This window comes from Maniola jurtina, chromosome 18 (assembly GCF_905333055.1).
Source record: "Maniola jurtina chromosome 18, ilManJurt1.1, whole genome shotgun sequence".
NCBI lineage: Eukaryota > Metazoa > Arthropoda > Insecta > Lepidoptera > Nymphalidae > Maniola > Maniola jurtina.
This window is the reverse complement of record NC_060046.1, coordinates 3,979,641-3,998,729: the sequence shown is the minus strand read 5'-3', so window position 1 is coordinate 3,998,729 and position 19,089 is coordinate 3,979,641. Positions and strand designations below refer to the sequence as shown.

Sequence of the window (19,089 nt, the reverse complement as noted above, 5' to 3'; positions counted from 1 at the left end):
TCATCATGTCTAAGAAAATGAGCCCAAACTCGAAACACCTAGCTCTATTCGTCTCCGAGTTCCAATAGTGACTTCCGAGGTATACCATCAGGTCACTCCACAAATCCGGAGGTAAGATCTCATCATGACTAAGAAAATGAGCCCAAACTCGAAACACCTAGCTCTATTCGTCTCCGAGTTCCAATAGTGACTTTCGAGGTATACCATCAGGTCACTCCACAAATCCGGAGGTAAGATCTCGTCATGACTAAGAAAACGAGCCCAAACTGGACACATCTAGTTCTCCTAGTCTTCAAGTTCCTGTCGCAGCCTTCGAAGTTCACTATCAGATCACTATCATGCTCAAGAAAAAATCCAGCTAACGATAAAATGTGATAATAGGTACATAATATTATCATTATTATCTTACCTTGCCAAAATATCAGCACAATCACGGAATAAGTACCTATAAATATCAGTTAGGGTTTTGTCGAACTATTTTGTGTTCGTACAGCGATCTTTTCCACATCAAAAAATTATAGCAACCGACGCAGAGACCACCCACGAAGGCGGCTGGCCGCTGACTGATATAATTTTGAAATCATACCATTGCCTGCCCAATATCAAAATAACCCTTAGTGCACTGTATTAAGGTTTGCGGTTGAAGCAAAATACGTGAAAAATTTATACACGATGTTTTTATTTATTTTTATACTATTATTAATATAATAATCCTATATTTTGAGGTGCACATTATGTGCTAACGGAAAATATTTATTAGAAGAATAAAATCCGTACGTAAACTGAGAAAAATGTACCTAAACTTGACCCTAAATCGTTAATTCTGCGTGGAAGAGGTGAAGGAAAATCGTTCTTATAGTATCAAAATTAATGATTTTATCAAAAAATTACTCGATCTCTGGAGATAAAGGACCAATCTATTTTTAGCAATCTGTAGTTCCAATTTACTTAGTATATTTTAGCCACAAAGCGTACCGAAAATCTATACAAGTGTGCAAATACGTCCTTAAATTATGTTAAGGTTTAGGTATTGAATTGATCAGCTGTAAAGCAGAATTTACATTACGAAATTAGTGGCACGAAATTAATTTCATTATCAAGCACGTATAAACGTCTTGCATTACGAAATAAGACGTTTACACGTGCAATTGATAGTGAAATTAATGTCGTGAAACTAAATTGGTGCCACAAATTTCGTAATGTAAATTCTGCTTTATGGTTGATAATAGGCCCTAAATAAAACTTTGCTTTTGCTCTATCCACTCAGTTCTTACTCGTACTACAGGAACGTTTCGATTTACATATTTGATTACATTTAAGTAAACACTAGGAGACTTACCGCTAAGGCTGGTTCATCGCATGGACAAGTGGGGCACTAAAGTAGTTCAAGGCGTTTGTTAGGCTCAGTACTAATCGACGCTAAACCACTCACATCTTGTAGGTGTTCACTCTAAAGCTGATCGCACATACTAGCAGAAACCGCGCGAAAAGCATTTTCGTGCCCATATTTGCTTCTCTTTGAGATGCGGGGATAAAATAACGCCCACTTCTGTCAACTGTCAACTCTGACCTAGTATTGAGATTTTCTTGATAGAAAACTTCAATACCTAATGATTTTTTGCCCAATCCTGGAATCGAACCCAGAATGCCATCATACGCAGTGGAACATGCTAACCACCAGAGCAAGGGAAAGTTTTAGCTTTAAAGTTTTTAGTTTCAGAATGGTGATGAAATTCTGAATTCGAATTTATGAGATGAGCATGAGCAAATATTTGTACAGTACTGAAAAAAGCGTTTGGCGCGGCTCGTCTCCTATTATACAACCAGCTTCACTTAGTGATGGCCATAAACTTTCGCTCAGACTGATGCCAACTACATTTTCTTATTTAAAGACGCCTCACAAAGTTCATAATGTATTGTGGACGTTTATTTTGACATTTCAACACGATATTTTGCACGCACGTGAAGTCTAAGCTTAACACAACAGTTCGAAGGACACTGTACACGATTTTACACTAGTGAACACATGTCGCTTTGTGCAAGCCGACGGTTTCCAACAAAAAATTTTATGGTTTGGAACACTTGTATAATTTTAGTAGCACAGTTTGCACATACACAGTTTAATCGCAGCCAATATTATCATTAAACAGAAGAACAGTCCAGCTATTGAATAGTTTTGAAATAATCTTATATAAATGTTGTACTGTAGCATATGGCTTTAAAACTAGCACTCTCCAGTTTTCCACAGGCCAATGATATTCTGACTTAAGGCATTATTTTATTCAATCTTCACTTGTACCGGTATTTATAAAGCCGACTGTGATACAACTGAAACATGGTTTTACATGATAATGTAAGATTTATGTAAGGCCATAATATTGTTCGGCACTCTTGGGTTTGAATACAGCATCACGTGTCGGCATATTTTGTCGCCATGTCGACGGCTTTCATCGGCATGTCGGCGAGTTGTGTTGGCATATCGAAGTATGTTATCGCCATGTCGGCGTCCTCCATCAGTCTGTCGGCGGCTTCTTTCAGCATTTTGATATTTTGTTGGCATGTAGCAGTCTTCCATCGGCATGTCGGCGGCTTGTGTCGACACGTCAACGGGTTGTATCAGCATGCCGGCGTGTTTTGTCGGCATGCAGACGGATTGTGTCGGCAGGCGACGGTATGCTCACAGCACGACGCAGAGATGTCGCGACAGTCTTCATTCGGACTCCTCTTCCACGTCCTCGTCGAAGCCTGTCAGATCTGCGGACTCTAAGTAACCGTGCATCACCTGCAATACGAAAATAGGTGCTAAATAACTAGGGCAATCAGTGATTTCGTGTCACACCACTGCTTGACAGTGTCTTATATTTTCTTATCTCTTTGTCTCTCAAGAGATCAGTGTCATCAATGGGCGCGCATCCGCACGTACATTATACGTAATTAATTATGATCCCATCAGGTTGCGCATCAGTACTGCGTTGCCGGTCCGTGCAACGCGGGAGAGGGATATAATTGTAGTACCCACACCAACCATACCGCGCACTTAAACATAGCGACTGAGCTGAGTCGAGCGAACGTCTTCGGACCAGGCGAAACGAAAGAAAAATGGAATTTTACGTAAAATATTTGAATTTTAAATATACGATAATACACGTAATTTTTAGTAAAATTACGTGTATTATCGTATTTACTTAACATTCTTAATCGTGATACTTACCGCATACTCCAAGAGTGCGAGGTGACAGAATACGTATTGGTCGGGCATCTGTATGGAATGCGCGCGTTGCTGGCGGATGCGCTCCACCGTGCCGCGCACGTCCACCACGCCCTCCGCCGCCAGCCGCGACGTGCACATGTCCAGCGTCAGGAACGTGCCTGCAAACACGTGCCAATAACGTTGAGATATCATTCACACTCAAAATTCAACTATCAAGTCGCATTGGCAAAATTCATTTGCGCAGAAAAACGCATGGCTCGAATTGTGCTTCAAATAAACGCTTCAATAGGGTCTGGGACTCTAGTGATAAAATAATGTGATGTTTTGTATCAGTAGCGCTATGTAGCGAAATTTATGTAAGGTGATATTATCATTTTAAACCTACAGATAAAAAGGTAGAGAGGAAAATGAACGCACCTGTTCGTCCAATGCCGGCTGAACAATGAACAACTATCGGAGGTCCTCTACTGTGGCCCGCCCACGCGTCTCCTAATCTGCAAACAGATTTTTTGAAGTGAAAACTTTTTTCGTAAGGCGATATTAAGATGGGTGAATACCTCAAGATCTGATTCTAAATAAGCACTGTTCACGTTATATTATACCCCGTACGGTCCACTTGTCCGCACTATCAACTTTTATGTTGGGCGCGTCTTACGTTTGCGTTAGTACGCAAATGTTGGCGTGAACACCGTGCATATTAGGGTTTATTAAAACACAAGTTTGAATTTAAAAGCTGAGTCGTAGGTAGACAAGGCGTTTTATTAGTATATTATGCGCCTCACGAGTCAATATACTCACTCTTGCCGTGCGCGTTGCTGCGCGCGCCGCACGAGCGCGAGGAAGCGCAGCACGGGCTGCGCGCGGCCGCCGCCCGGCACGCCGTAGTCGGGCCAGCGCGTGTACTGTCCGTGCCACACGCGGCGCCGCTGCTCAGTCTGCAAGAGCGATGGAACATCCATGAGAAAAAACTTCGCAAGCCTAAGGGTGAAATCTATAGAACGCACTCTGATTTTGCTTCGACAGAGTCAAAACGAGACAGATGTATATCTCTCACATACATCTGTCTCGTTTTAACTCAGTCTGAGCAAAGTTAAAGTGCACTGGATAAATCTCATCCTAAGACAAATAGACTATCGGCAGTCTCTCGGATACTTTATTGGCACAAGCATTAAGTCATAAGTCGAAAAATCGAAATTGTATCATAATTCCCGTTGAACTCCTGCAATTTTCTGGGATTTCAGACATTTACGTTTTGTGGTGTGTTGATTGATGATCAATTAGATACAGTACTAAGAAGCTTTAGCGGCATTGTCATAAATGTATTATCGAACCGAGCTTCGCTCAGCTTTTTGTTCAAGTTTTTTACCAGCTCAGCGGCCATTTCATTCTGAGCTCACTCGACTCGAACCAGCACTTGTGCGTGTTGGGCCCTTTCTTTTTCTAGATTGTTTATGACGGGACCTGGAGTCTGAAAGCGAAAGGAATGTCTGTCTGTAGGCTGTCTAGAGCGATTTGCTTGCACTCTCTTTCCATGTTGCTTGCTGTCTCCAAAGCGTCTTTTACCTAGAGGAGAGTAAGCCAACGAGGCTAGCTTCGTAGTCGAATCCATCTCCTCTCCCTTTCACCTTGGATGTGCAAAGAAGCATGCTCGAAGAATGATGATTCTTTCAAGACTTCACGTCGGATTTCGGGGACCTCCTCCTGATTCCAAGAAAACACCCTATCAGTGTAGATGTCCATAGGCAAATTTGAAACACAACTCACCCTCAGGTCGGTAAGTAGCAAGTGCGACACGACGTAGTCATCCTCGACCTCGATGGCCTCGGTGGTGACGGCGAAGCCCCCGTGCACGGCGCGCGCGCCCTCGCTCACCGGCCAGTACTGGCCGCACTTGACGCGCCCGCGCTCCACCGTGCGCGTCGTCATCACCACCACCAGGCTGCCCTGCTCCCACACCATCCGCCAGAAGTCGCCAAAGGTCTTTGGTAAGGGACCTGAAAAATAAAATACGTAACATTTTTAAATTAAATGAGTATTCTTCGAAATGAATAGGCTAATAATAATTATTTTCAAATCTTCAAAAGTAAACCAAATAGAGACTAAAATTTGAAATTAATATAAACCTACTTCTAGGTATATTCAAAAATATCCCTAGGACAACTTTAAAAGCATTTGTTTCATTATTTTTCACATAACAAATTGACATCTGGAAATCTGGAACTAAATCAAATCACCATCTATTTATTTCATGTAGGGCAACTACTGTCTCTGAGGCGTCGTCTGTGACTCTACCACCATCAGTTTGGAATGGAGAGTCTACTGTAAAGGGCCGGCAAGAAATTCAGCTGCTGTACTTCTTTTCAAACTACCTGACCTACCTACATTCACCGAACGTAGGGAAACCATAACTAAGTATTCATTAATTGTAATTGTATAAGGGTACAATTCATTATCACAAAAGATATCAATTTATTTCCACTGCAAAAATACTACATTGATTTAGTATCCTGAGTTATCAATATTTTATATTTAGGAAGGTTAATAATAAAACTAGGTCAAGCACAATAGTAAATACTGCTTTTAGTGTACTATAAACGGATTTTACGACCGTTTTCCATTAAAACAAAGTCATGACATTCAAAATTGCTTCGTTTATTGTCATTACAATGAAAAATATTACGCGACTTCGTGCCGTTAGTATCAGAAATTTCCCCCAGACCTTGGCTCTGCGCCGACAAATACGGAAAATATGGTCAAAACAAACGATGCTTCCCAAAATTTTAGTTTCCACTTGACGTGGGCGTTACGTATACGACTCTACGAAACGGCCTGGAAATAAAACAAACGTTCCGCTGAAAGTGCTATTTTCACTCGCATTTACCGGAACTGTGCACCCAAAAGAAGAAACTTCTATGGGTACGACGTATATACGTTCGTATGCACCTATTGTACACGTATAAATAACTCAAGGTCTCTCAAATAAGGTTGCCTTCGCTTCAAAGCTGACTGTTTTATATTTCACATATTTTTTCCTGGCATGATAATCTTTTACTTCAATCTTACCAGTTCCCAGCCGCAGCTGAAGAAGTTTCAACCAAAAAAAAAGGCAATAATAAATAATTAGCAGTTGCCGAATCACTCTCTCGTAAAACCATTGCCATTGCGGTAGCAGTTGTTGCAGACGTTTTCGGAGTGAAAATCGTGTACCGGTAAACACAAATACAACTTCAACTTGACAGTCGAAGAAGACCGAAACTCGATGAAAGAATAAACTCGATAAGAGACTGATAGGATAGGATCGTAACCCATCGTATACCCATAGAATGTTACTTCAATTCCAGACAGGAAAGTGCTGCTATATCTGGCGGCCACAGGTCACGGTCAAAGTGATACAGGGTATACAAGAACCTGTATAGCCCCAAAGTAGAAGGATAAGAAGAATAGGATAGGATGCAAAGATGGGTGCCTATCAGAATGTCCACATTGCAAAATGACGATGTCGCCATAACGCCACGTTCAAACGCCATAACTACTAAATATACATGAACGTTAAATGCGCTAGAAGCAAAACCTCTGTTAAAATGTCGTATTTCAACATACTCTAGTAGCAAATAGTCAGGATTTAAAAGTGTCATAAGGACCAAGTAGACATATGAACGTTGAATGACATAGTAGAAAACGTCTGGATCTGAAATACCATAATTACTACATAGACTTGAATACTAAATGCCCTTATTGACGCTTAGTTCTTTTATAAATAGGATAGAGAGGATATGATAGGATGGATAGACAGTCACGTACCCTGCGTGCATATGAAAGCGTTTCTCTGCTTGTATCCGTCCACGTAGTTGGCGTTGATGTAGTCGGTGCTGGGGTCGTCGTCCTCTTGCGACAGCAGCACCCGCGAGTGGTCGTAGCAGAGCACGTCTGTGTATCTGTTTTTTGCTAGATTGCTGGGTAATCTGAAGAAGATGAACATTGTATTTAGACAACATAAAAATAGTACATTACTATCCAGGCCTTGAAATAAAGCAATTCGCGGCTGAGTAGGCGCGATTATACCTGTAAGTTTTAGTCGTAATTAACTTACAGCCAAATTCACTCATGTAAACACTCTTATAAGTACATTCATTAGTAATTTTGTTATAAATTAACCATGTAAGCTACTTACGTGAGCAAAACTTACAGGTGTTATCGCGGCCATATTCCAAGGCTACAAGGTTTTACGCTAATGTACACTTAAAGAACTTTGTTAGCACATACAACTGTCCATCAATTAATATTATTTTCGTGTTGGAAATTTCTGGCGTGTTATTTCGTGACATACCGAATATAAACGATTGACAATGTTTTTCTTAAGCAATTTCCGTGCATGTGGGAGAAAAGGGCATATTTAGGGCATTTATCATAGCGTAGCTCCACTCACTTAGCATGATGGAAGGTCCCATTGGGCGGGCGGGCTCTTATCTCCTCGTACTCCGCCACCAACCCGCGGCGTCCTAGGGAATGTAACCTCGCGAGCAGCGCGGCGGGGGTCTCGCCCGCGCCGCCGCCGCCGCACTCCTCGTCCGAGAGGCCCGGCGACGCCTCGCCTGACGACCACGTGCCGCGTGCTGGCGACAACAATAACCATTATTTGACCATCTGTTACTGACAGCAGATTTCGCAATCGTAAGATAACGACGAGGAAGGCGGAGAACCGTGTTTGGTGGCGTGATTTTGGAAAGGCCTATGTCCAGCACTTGACGCATACAGGCTGATGGATTGGAAAGATAACGAAACTGAGGGATATGATTTCCTATAATATTCCTATACACCCGTCAAAACTTTTATTGTACAATATTAATTTATATAATACTAAATGATGCCCTTTGTCTGAGCAGATTTAGGTTTTTAAAAAACTTTTTCATTTTCCGGGATAAAAAGTAGCCTTTACTCATATCCGGAATATAAAAGTTGCCTCTATATCAAATGGATTGATGCCCATAACTTCGCCCACTTGAATTAAGTTAAAAATTCCGTAGGAGGAAACTGTAACCTATGTCCGTTCCCGGGTAATAAACTAACTCTGTACCAAATTTCATTAAAATTGGTTGAACGAAGGGGTCGTGAAAAGGGACAGGGAGATAGACACACTTTAGCATTTACAATATTAGTATGGAATCCATGGTTCATCTCTCAATGTCAAAAAGACACAAAAATGGAACAATAATATCGAATTGAAAGTATAAAACATACCAAAATTGTATGGATCAATTAGAAATACTAAAATAGCTACGCTGTTCGCAACACATATTGTATTGATTTCCTGTATGTGGTAGAACATAATATTATAGTTTACGGGCATCATAGCAGAATAATGGAATTGCTCGTAAAATTATTTATGGCAATTGTTATTCCGGAATATATTTCTTTTGTGTCAAGGTAGCTCGCCCTATTGGCTAGGCGGTACTTAAGATTATCCTCTTTGTATTTTTGTGGTACCATCGAACACCTCGTGGTACAAGGTCGAGTGGAGGGCACACACCCACGTGGTGTTCTCCAACTAGGTGGACGGACTTATTCCGTTCCGCAACCAACACGCCTGTCACCGTGAGTGCACGTATTGCCACCAACATAAGTTGCTGGAGGGAGATCACACGAACAGCAGCGAAGGGGATTTCCTATCACGAATACTCTGCCAAGATTTTTATTATAGATCGTTTCAACGAATAGTTCCTATGGCGTTATGTTGGCTCCCCTGTCTGTCTAAGTCATTGGCACCACATTGGCATGAGAAGACGCAGATTTTAATTTATTTTCATTTGATTTTCATTTCATTCATTCATGAAAATCAAATGAAAATAAACAAAATCTGCGTCTTCTTATGCAAATATGGTGCCAATGACTTAGACAGACAGGGGAGCCAACATAACGCCATAGGAACTATTCCTGCATTCCTGAGAGTCCTCCATAATGTTAAAAGTGTGTGAAGCCTGCCAATCCGCACTTAGCTAACGTGGTGGACTATGCTTAAAACCCGTCTTGTTCTGAAAGAAACCCGTGCTTAGTACTAGTATGCCGGGCGATGGGTTGAGATGATAAAATATGCACAAACTTCACTTTACTGAAGTTTGTTCTATCCAACATTTTCTTCAGAAAATTCATCTTGCAGCATGCTCATAAAGAAGTTGTTTAACTTAGCTAGAACTAGGTTTGAATAAATCAACATACATTTTGCTTCATCCCTGACTTTCTAGCTTCTGAGTAATAGAATGACATCAGAATAGATTGGCATGGCATATAGGTCATTGATATACATAGAAAAACTAGAAAAAGTCAGTAAGGTCCATGTACATACTTTATCAAAAGTTGTTTATAAAGCTTTTGATAACGTATCACACTTAATATTATAAAGGAGAAAGTTTGTGTGTGTGTGTGTGTGTGTGTATGTTTGTTACTCCTTCACGCAAAAACTACTGGACGGATTGGGCTGAAATTTAGAATGGAGCTAGATTATACCCTGGATTAGCACATAGGCTACTTTTTATCCCGGAAAATCATAGAGTTCCCACGGGATTCTTAAAAAACCTAATCCACGCGAACGATGTCGCGGGTATCAGCTAGTAGCGTCATAAAACTACACGAATGTTTCCTGTCTACGTTTTAAATCGACGTATTCACTCTTTTAAGCAATTAAATATCACTTGCTTTTATGATAAAGGAAAACATCGTGAAGAAGCCTTCATGCCCGAAGGTCGTTGGTAGTATCAAAGTATTCTGTGGTGTCATCAAGTAAACAAAGAGGTTTAACGTTTATGCCATAATTTGCAAACAGTTTAAATTACCCGTTGTTTTATTCAGCCACTGTCCCATTCACATTGTAAACAATTCGTGTTTGTAGAAAACTGTTAACGTACCCGTATTTGTTTTGTCCAAATTCATTTACGTGATTAATTTCGGGAGCATCGTTTCATGGAAAAGGTTCGGACTTCAATATTATTGTTCATTTAAATACACATTTGAATAATAATTCCTTGTTTAATGAGTAATGTTTATAAATAATAATCTAAAAATGACAAATCATATGTGAGATACAGTGTCATTTTTTGACTAATTAATTAATTATTATTAGGTATGTATTTCAAAAAGTTTTTAGTAGAAACATCTCTATAATTTCTAAAGGATAAGGGCGGCAAAGAAGGCCCTTAAAGTTTATAATTAGGTATGAACTATTATTAAATAGAACAATACGATAAATAGGTTGAATTTCAATTAAAAGTCGATTTTAATTATTAAATAAAAATTAAGTTTATAACGAAATCTACGCGGATGAAGTCGCAGGTATCATCTAGTAAAGAATAAAACACATTCGATTAAAATGTATCGAAACTTTAGTGAAATTTTCAATGTAGGTACAGTTAGGCTCAACCACACAGGGTACTAGGAATCCATAAAATAAAAGCGCGTCAAGACAGATGAGATGTGCACTTACTGATTATGTCTAGGTCGTCCTCGTCGCCGGAGTTTATGTGTCCGGCCTTCATGTCGCCATTGTAGCCGTGCGTGTGTCTGCCGGGGAATTAAACGTTATTGGAAAACAATCTCCGCTTTCATTACTGCGTGTATTTAATATCCTAACATACGGGTGTAACCAGAACGCTAGTAAAAACGAGGACAGGTGATAGTACTGATGATTACTGATAAGAGACCATAAAAAAAACTACGAAAAATAATATAACTGTACATATTTTTAAAAGGACTTCGTCTGCGATGGCGTTTGCTGGCGCGCGTGATGTGCTTGTTTGGAGTGTTTTTTTGTTAAGAGTGGATGGTTTTTGTGTTAGTTGGTGTTTTTTGGTGGTGGAACTGACTGGGAAGCGCTCTAAAGGGGCGCCGCGCGTATGTCGGCGGGCGCCGGCGCAGACGGAGTCCATACTTGTATAAATTCAATAACTTGAAAATATCACAAACTTGATATTGGCTAATCAGAGTAAAGCCAGATTTAAAGAAAAAAAAATATTTTTAAAAGTTCACAGTATATCGCAAATAAATTATCCAAGTGAGGCATTGGCTTGTGTATATATGAGTATAACAATAACGCTTAATTTTTGCTAGCGTTCTGGTTACACCCTGTATAGTGCATACAATTTGAGAACTCGCTCGCCATATTTGCTCTATGTGTCAACTATCATGGCAAAAATACGATTTTAGTCCTTAATCTGAAGTTAAACCGTACTTTTGACATGACAACTGACACACATAGCAAATATGGCGAGCGAGTTCTCAAAATGTATGCATTATACGATCACTAAACATAACCATTACAAACGAAAATGTTTTTCATCTCTCCAACTAAATACAAACAAACACAATGCCTAGCGAATTTTATACTAACTATAAGTCAAGTTTTCCTGTACTCGTGAAAATTTGTCATTGTAGCCGTGCGCGTGTCTGCCGGGGAATTAAACGTTATTGGAAAACAATCTCCGCTTTCATTACTGCGTGTATTTAATATCCAGACATACGATCATTAAACAGAGCCATTAAAAACGAAAACGTTCTTCATCTCTTAACTGAATACGCAAAAACACATAACTAGCGTATTTTGCGTAATTTTATGAAAAACAAGAAACAAACACGTATATAAAAACATATGTAATAACATAAGTCAAGTTTTCCGTAGTGTGGAAAAATTTCTTTGACGCAGAATAGGGGTGAGGCGTATTTATTAGACCAAGTATTTACACCAGGTTAACTCAATATCTTCAAAATATGCATACCTGGCGGGTGATTCGCTAACCCAGTGTCTAACACTGAATGATAGCCACCAAGCTTGTTTGACATTGGTTTTACATTGCTGCTTCACTGAGTGATGATAAAATAATTTTTCGTACAAAACCTTCAATGGATTAAAGATAAATGTCAAATGAGCTCGTAGATTATCATTAAGTGTGAGACACCGGAGTAAGCGAATCATTACCCTGGTAGGTAAAAAATACGCGGAGGGCTGGACCTGGTATTTGAACCATACGAGCGAAAATCGAGCCGCGCAGCCGTACTTCGTACTGGTGCGATACTAGTCACTTTCTATTGGTAGTAACTACTAACTACTAATCACTTACTATTGATAGTAAATACTAGTCACTTACTATTGATAGTAAGTGACTAATATCACGTACATGATACTAGATACTAGGTATTTTTTTGTACTTGTATTTTGAAGCCCTGCTATTCAGTTTAGCAAGTACCCACTTGCCCACGCGTGGGACGGGGGGCATACCTCAGCGGGCTGGGGTCGCAGGTGTAGGCGGGGTCCCCGCTGATGTGCATGATGTCAGAGCCGTTGTCGAGGCGGGGCACGCGGTCGCTGGTCATGTCACACGCCACCTCTTCATTTATTATACCTGCCGACAATGTATACATCGCTTTATTTTACAATTTATACTCCCGTGAGAGATGTTCATAGCAATAAATTGGGTTCGCTTTGACTATGCCATTTATGAGTTACTAGATGATGCCAGCGTCCGTGTGAATTTAGGTTTTTTAAATCCCGTGGGAACTTTTCGATTTTCGGGGCTGGGCCGGGATGACTACAGATGATTCCGCAGTGCAATAAGCCATCTTCATACTTATTGTATACCTATTTAGTCGGTTTTCAGTCCAAATGCTATCTGTATAGACCCAAATCTGTATGCTTGTGAGACTTGGACAGTCAAAGACAATACTCACAAAAACTAGAGGCCTTTGAAAAGAATGCTGCTAATAAGTTGGGACCAAAAAATAAAAAAACGACAAAGTCCTACGACGCATCGGTAAAAATAGAGACCTAATATCCATCAAACGCAGAGAGGTCAGTTATCTGGGGAATGTTCTCAGACATGACTGGTACCATCTTCTTCAGATCATCATGATGGACAAAATTGGAGGAAAGAGAAGCGTCGGTAGAGGAAGAAAGTCGTGGCTTAGAAACATCCGAGAATGGATTGTGATAGCTAACGTAGTACAACTTTTCTGTTTGGCGAAAGATAGGAAATTATAATATGATGAGATGGCGGTGAACCGCCAATAGTGGAGAAGAAGAAAAAGATAGACCTATAACACGAGTCAAAGATGGGTTAACCAAGAACGTGTTCTAAAGAAATGGAAAACATTTCTAGGATACACCGAATAATATATTATTCACAATTCGCATGTTAAAATCCTGTTTCAGTCGAGTGGGGGATTATGTCTGTTACGTTTGAGGACGTTACTTTAACACGACCGTAAGCATGAAATGCTCGAGTCGTAAGGACAGGAAAACCTCTCTCAGAATTTTGAGATAGAAATGTAAGAACAAATCTTTATAGGTACATAAAAATTCAGATCCTGTATGTTTGTGTCCCCAAAAATCGAAAAGTAGTCTTGATTGATCGAAAATACACGAGAATTTTCTTTAAATTTTTACACAACGTTTCGTTTTTATAATATACTTATTGGAAATAAATTCAACACTATAGAACGGGAACATCACTAGTCCGTGGCCGCACGTGGTAACAAACATTTAAAGAAATACCTGATGTAAAGTTATGAAGGTGCTAACCTATTATATGATAACCTTCATCATATACGTAAGAATAGTGTTGGAAAACGCAAGGAATAATTAACACGAACCAGAGAACCATAACAACCATATAACAATTATATGAGAAACTAGCATATGTTTGCGAATTTGTAGGTAATAGTATAGCAAATAGTTTTATCGTTTTTTATTTAACTACTAGCGACCCGCCCCGGCTTCGCACGTGTAGCTTATTTCAATCTTCGTAGGGATCTCTAGTTATTGAAAAAAAAACTGTAGCCTATGCCACTCAGGAATAATGTAGCTTTGATTTCCCGGGATATAAAGTAGCTTATGCCACTCTCCAAATCTTTAACTATACCCATGAAAAAATTCAAGGCCACCCGTTGCGGACAAACCAACAAACAAACACTCCAAGTATCGCATTTATAATATGGGTAGTTATAGGTTGGATGAAATAAAAGTAATTATAATACAATGGATAGGTATAACGCGACTCACCATTTTGTTGTTTGACCGGCGGTATGTGATTGCTAATTACATAGTCGTCGATGACTCCGTCGCACTTCGAGACCAGGTTATTCGTGTAACAATTTCTACAGTGCTCGAGCCTGCAAATAGAACAACCAACTATGTCATTGTATGTACAGTCAACGGCCTTAAGTCGTTCAGCACCTTAATTTTATTATCATATTCGCGTGGCACGGTTATGCACATGCGTTAGGTGGGCGTGGCGTGTCTATAGAAAAAGGTCATAAGTGGGACAGGTTTTTGATGCAACAGTTTCGCGAAATTGCTACTCGAATTCGGAAGCCGCCTGTACCTACTAAGAACTTGACAAAGTGTGGATTCGCACTGGTGGCTTTGGGCACCTTTGGGCAAATTCAAACTCAAAGCATTTATTCAAAATGGGTTCGATTGTACAATTTTTATTTTATTCTATTTTATTTTTGATTGTTGAATTTGTAAGATAATACTAAAGCTTCAAACGCGACCTGCGGGGTGATTTGACTAACCCAGTGTCTAACAATGAATGATAGCCACCGAGCTCATTTTTTAATCCATTGATGGTTTTCTACAAAACAATATTTAAATATCACCCAGTGAAGCAGCAATATAGAACCAACCAACCTCGGTGGCTATTATTTAGCGTTAGACACTAAGTTAGCGAATCACCTAGCTGGTCTGAGAAGAAGCCTCAACAAACTCAGCATGTTCACTTGAGCGCATTCAAGCGCAATACAACCTAGACATTCATCATCATTGCCTCTCCTGGTCGTCAAAAGGAATCCTACTTGTAAATATATAAATAACACACTTCATTCAGTAAGGTGACTAAGCAAATTGTTAATATGAACCTTCTATTGCAATTAGGTCAAATATAAAAGGATTGCATGACTTCTGGTACTTCCATACGAGGAAACTGAAAACATTGCTACTCACGCACGCTACCTTCCGCACTCGATTCAAACATACCTATACCTAGATATACGCACATTAGAATGATTACTAACCCAATTTGTACGAATTTTGGCCGAAGCCAAAGGTTTTTGGCCGAAGGTGGCCGAATCCAACGCCAAAGTTTCGGTCGGACACTACTTATGTGATAAACAATTTAAATAAGTATTTAGGAAGAAGAAGATTTACTTTTATTTCAGTTCTAACAGTAGTGTAACTCGAATTGTTTGACTAAGTGATCCCCATATTATAAATTCAGTCCCAAGGTTCTCTCGTAGAAATATTAGCTAAAGTGCTCAGTCCAACAAGACCTGATCCACTAGAAACTTTAACTGGCAGTTAAAGTTGGAAGCCATTGACTAATCGCTTCGTTCATAACTTTTATATCTAACTTAGCCTAGTAGGTACTTTCAGTAAAATTGTTCGCTATCCAAGCTAGTCGATGTACTCTATAAATTCTGAATTGCTCCGAATTCGGTGAAAAAACGAAAGTGTTTATTCATTATTAATGAAAGTCATTATTAATGAAAGTTCAAAGTATACAATAGTGCTAATTTAGTTGTACAAAATCCTCTAAACTAAAATGACAAGGCAAAAAAGAGCTATCCCTTTTACAATGCTCCTTGCGGCAAAGGACAGTTTGTTAATTTAGTTTGTTTAAAATATTGTGTACCACCGAATTTGCATCAATAGCCGACTTGATCTAGTTGTAAGACATGCGGATAAAGTAACAGTTTAATTTGACCACCAATAAGAATTAAGTGGGGTTTGAATTGTGATGTGTACAAGTCAGTAGGTTACTTCCACGATTAAAGTTAATTAAGGTAAAATGGTCCAAAGTTATATACAGACTTAGCCCCATTATGCTTTTCATCATCTCAATCCATTCGCCAGCCTCAGAATGAAAAGCTTTGGCCCTGATTTACCACGCTGGCCAAGTGCGAATTGCACTCGACAGGCACGCAGGATTTCTTACTATGGTTTCTTTACAGTTGAAGCAAGTGATATTAATTGCTTGAAACGCACATTACTCCGAAAAGTTAGAGATGAGTGCCCGGGACTGAACCCCGGACCTCTCAAACAGGTGGCCGATGTCTTAAGCATTAGGCTATAATCCCTTTTTTGCTTTTAGTGACTTCACTTCAATCACTCATCTGAGATGCGGTGCGCGGGACGAGAAGAGCGCAGTCCATCATCCTTCAAATAGGTTCATTTAATCACCCAACATTCTTGATTTGTACTTACAGTAAATAAGGTAGTAAAGCTCATTACATAGAATAACCCAGAAACTCTTTCGTAAAAGGTACTGCGTGGCATATGCAACTTTTATGTACGTCGTTAGTCACGATTTATATTCTCTTTAGCGTTAGTGCTTGTATGTACTCTTTTGTATGTGTTTTATTTAAGTGTCCTATTTTCAAATAAAATGTAAATAACAAGTGTAAATTAAAAAAATCTTTGACAGATCAAAGTTACAGTAATATTGCATTGTAGTCGAAACTCCATAAAACAAGTGCAAATAATATAAATATTAACTGGATGACATTGGTTGGAGAGGTAAGCGGTGCTTAGCTTTTAACTGCATGTTTGACCATACAGATTTATTCTGTTGGCGGATTATAGCAAAATAATTTTTAACTGTTTCTTGCTATGGATGACATCCGTTTACACCGCCGGCTGAGAAAACAACTGATAAAATCCACAAATGATTGAACAGATTTTCATCAAACATAGCTAAGAACCATCTCGATTAAACAAGGCTTTTGAATAAAAGAAACCGCATTCAAATCCAAATCCATGGTTCATTCGTTTGAGCGCTAAGATAAAAATGCAAGATGCTAAGACAGACGCGCGCACAGATACATACACAGATAGTTTGCGTTGTTAAAATTGTATCAAACTGTCAAAGTTTATAGAACTCTTGTATCCATAAGAAATCCAATGTTCACTTCGCTAGTAGAGACAGCCTTCAGAAAATTTAATTCCGTAAAACGACAAAAACCTCTTTCCTTTCAAGTGTATTTACCGAGCAGATCTTTGAGTTTCTTTGAGTCTTTCATGTAAGTTCGATAACAGAATTGGAAAATGGGACATGAGCTTACTTAGCAAGTCGCGTTCAAACGTAAGAGTATCGCAATTTTCTCGGAAAAATCTCCTGGGAATTTCGGTGTATTGAAACTAAGAAAACTTTATTGAATTAAATCCCGGAGAAATTACACACAGAATTGATCAAGCTTTCTTAAATGTTTCTAAGCATTTTTTCTTATATCCTAAATTTCAGACCCTAACGCACACTAAGGGTAGCAAAATATACTAACTCTTGTTAGTATATTTTGCTACGAGCTTCGCACGTGCTGAATCAGGCACTGTGGAAGGACGAATATAGGATCCTATATATCTCCTCCGTGCCTCGTAGAGCACGCTAATGCGTCGGTCCCAGTTATTATCATTATCACAATGAATATTATTTTAAACCTTATTCCACTTATGTTTTCTACAACCGCACCGCACGCTACAGTAAGCAATTTCACTTTAACCCCTCGGTGCCAAGTGCACTCCAACCGTCCGTTGTGCTTTATTCAGATATTTTTTCCTTGCACATGAAAACGTGTTACCGCTAGGTTTCAACAAGATGTGGTCTATTCAAGGGGTAGATCAACAAATTCGTTCTTCTGGAGATACGGCGGCGGTAATCACTAAACATGAGGTGGCCCACCTGCTTGTTTGTATTTATTAAAATAAAACACGTTTACCTATTACTGGTTTATACTAAGTTGCAGACCAGAGCCGAAGAAGGAGTGAGTTTATTGAATTACAACAGTTTCCTTATATTATTTTAAGAAATGTAAACCGGAGTCGCAATAATTAATCTGAACTTCAGTTACTTCTTCATTCTTAAAACTGGTTACGAGTAAAAACTTGTAACTTGTCAAATTGATTTAGAATAATAAGCAGACCCTCGTTAAATACGGGGAACACGCTAGCGTGAAGAATGAGACAGTGAAAATATACTTAGTTGCAAAGTCTGAACATATTTACAGCTTACGCGAGGGAAAACACAAATTGTTGAGAGAATATTCAAATACTTATACAAATTACTCAAAGAACATTGCGAGCAATATTCAGTCGGTCTTAACGTTTCGGCTCCGCGCAAACGGGTCACCAGCCACAGCCACCTGCTGGCGACAAGCTGTTCACATGATTTTTAACACGTTTTGATTCGCCACACATGTGTAGTTAGTGGCATCAACTCGCGACTCAGTGGCCGCGACGGCCACTCATCAATTAAAATACATCGGGAGAGTATACAGCAGATGAGTGTTACAAACTGTAGCCGCCACCGAGCACTAGTGGTGGACGTGGCGGGCGACAGCCACCGGTGACTGTGGTCGGTGGCCCGTTCGCGCGGACCCTTAATGTCAGGGAATTCCTATTTAAGCGTAATAATATCTGCTCATTAGACGTTGGAAATAATGGGTTCTGGTGAGCGACCGAATATAATTTAATCAATTATCACGAACAATGTTAGGGTCGGTTTTTGTACGAGTATTGTGTAAAATCAATAGGAAACTCCCTGCGGAAATTCCACATCTGTCCGTTATACGCCTTGAATAGATTAAATTTATTTTTAATCCAATGTTTTAGATTGGATCCAGGCGGCGCAACACTGGCGTGTGGAAGTCCCTACAAGAGACTTACGTCCCAGCAATGGACGTCCATTGTTGACGATGACGATGTATAGTTTTAAGAGAATATTTAGTCATCCCAGGCTTCGTTTGCGATGAAATTCGAACACGAAGTAAGGGAAATGTCCCAATACTCGTTGGTTTCTGAACTTCGCTTACTTCGGTACTAAACCGATTCTTATCGAAGTTGACAT

At 39.6% G+C, this 19,089-nt stretch overlaps 1 protein-coding gene across 4 annotated transcripts in view; it reads right to left on the bottom strand.

Annotated features, from left to right (window-relative positions):
- Window positions 1-2,064: 2,064 nt before the first annotated feature.
- LOC123874177 (tyrosine-protein phosphatase non-receptor type 9-like) overlaps window positions 2,065-19,089 on the bottom strand; it is a 78,745-nt gene continuing 61,720 nt past the window's right edge. For all 4 annotated transcript variants that reach the window (XM_045919414.1, XM_045919412.1, XM_045919415.1 and 1 more), the window contains 10 exons: window positions 14,253-14,362; window positions 12,474-12,597; window positions 10,686-10,762; window positions 7,638-7,824; window positions 7,013-7,173; window positions 4,976-5,205; window positions 4,010-4,146; window positions 3,629-3,705; window positions 3,212-3,369; window positions 2,065-2,782 (listed from right to left, as the gene is read on the bottom strand). In XM_045919414.1, the coding sequence (XP_045775370.1) occupies window positions 2,711-2,782; window positions 3,212-3,369; window positions 3,629-3,705; window positions 4,010-4,146; window positions 4,976-5,205; window positions 7,013-7,173; window positions 7,638-7,824; window positions 10,686-10,762; window positions 12,474-12,597; window positions 14,253-14,362 (1,333 nt within the window). In that variant the 3' untranslated portion in view covers window positions 2,065-2,710. The remainder of the gene's footprint in view (window positions 2,783-3,211; window positions 3,370-3,628; window positions 3,706-4,009; window positions 4,147-4,975; window positions 5,206-7,012; window positions 7,174-7,637; window positions 7,825-10,685; window positions 10,763-12,473; window positions 12,598-14,252; window positions 14,363-19,089) is intronic.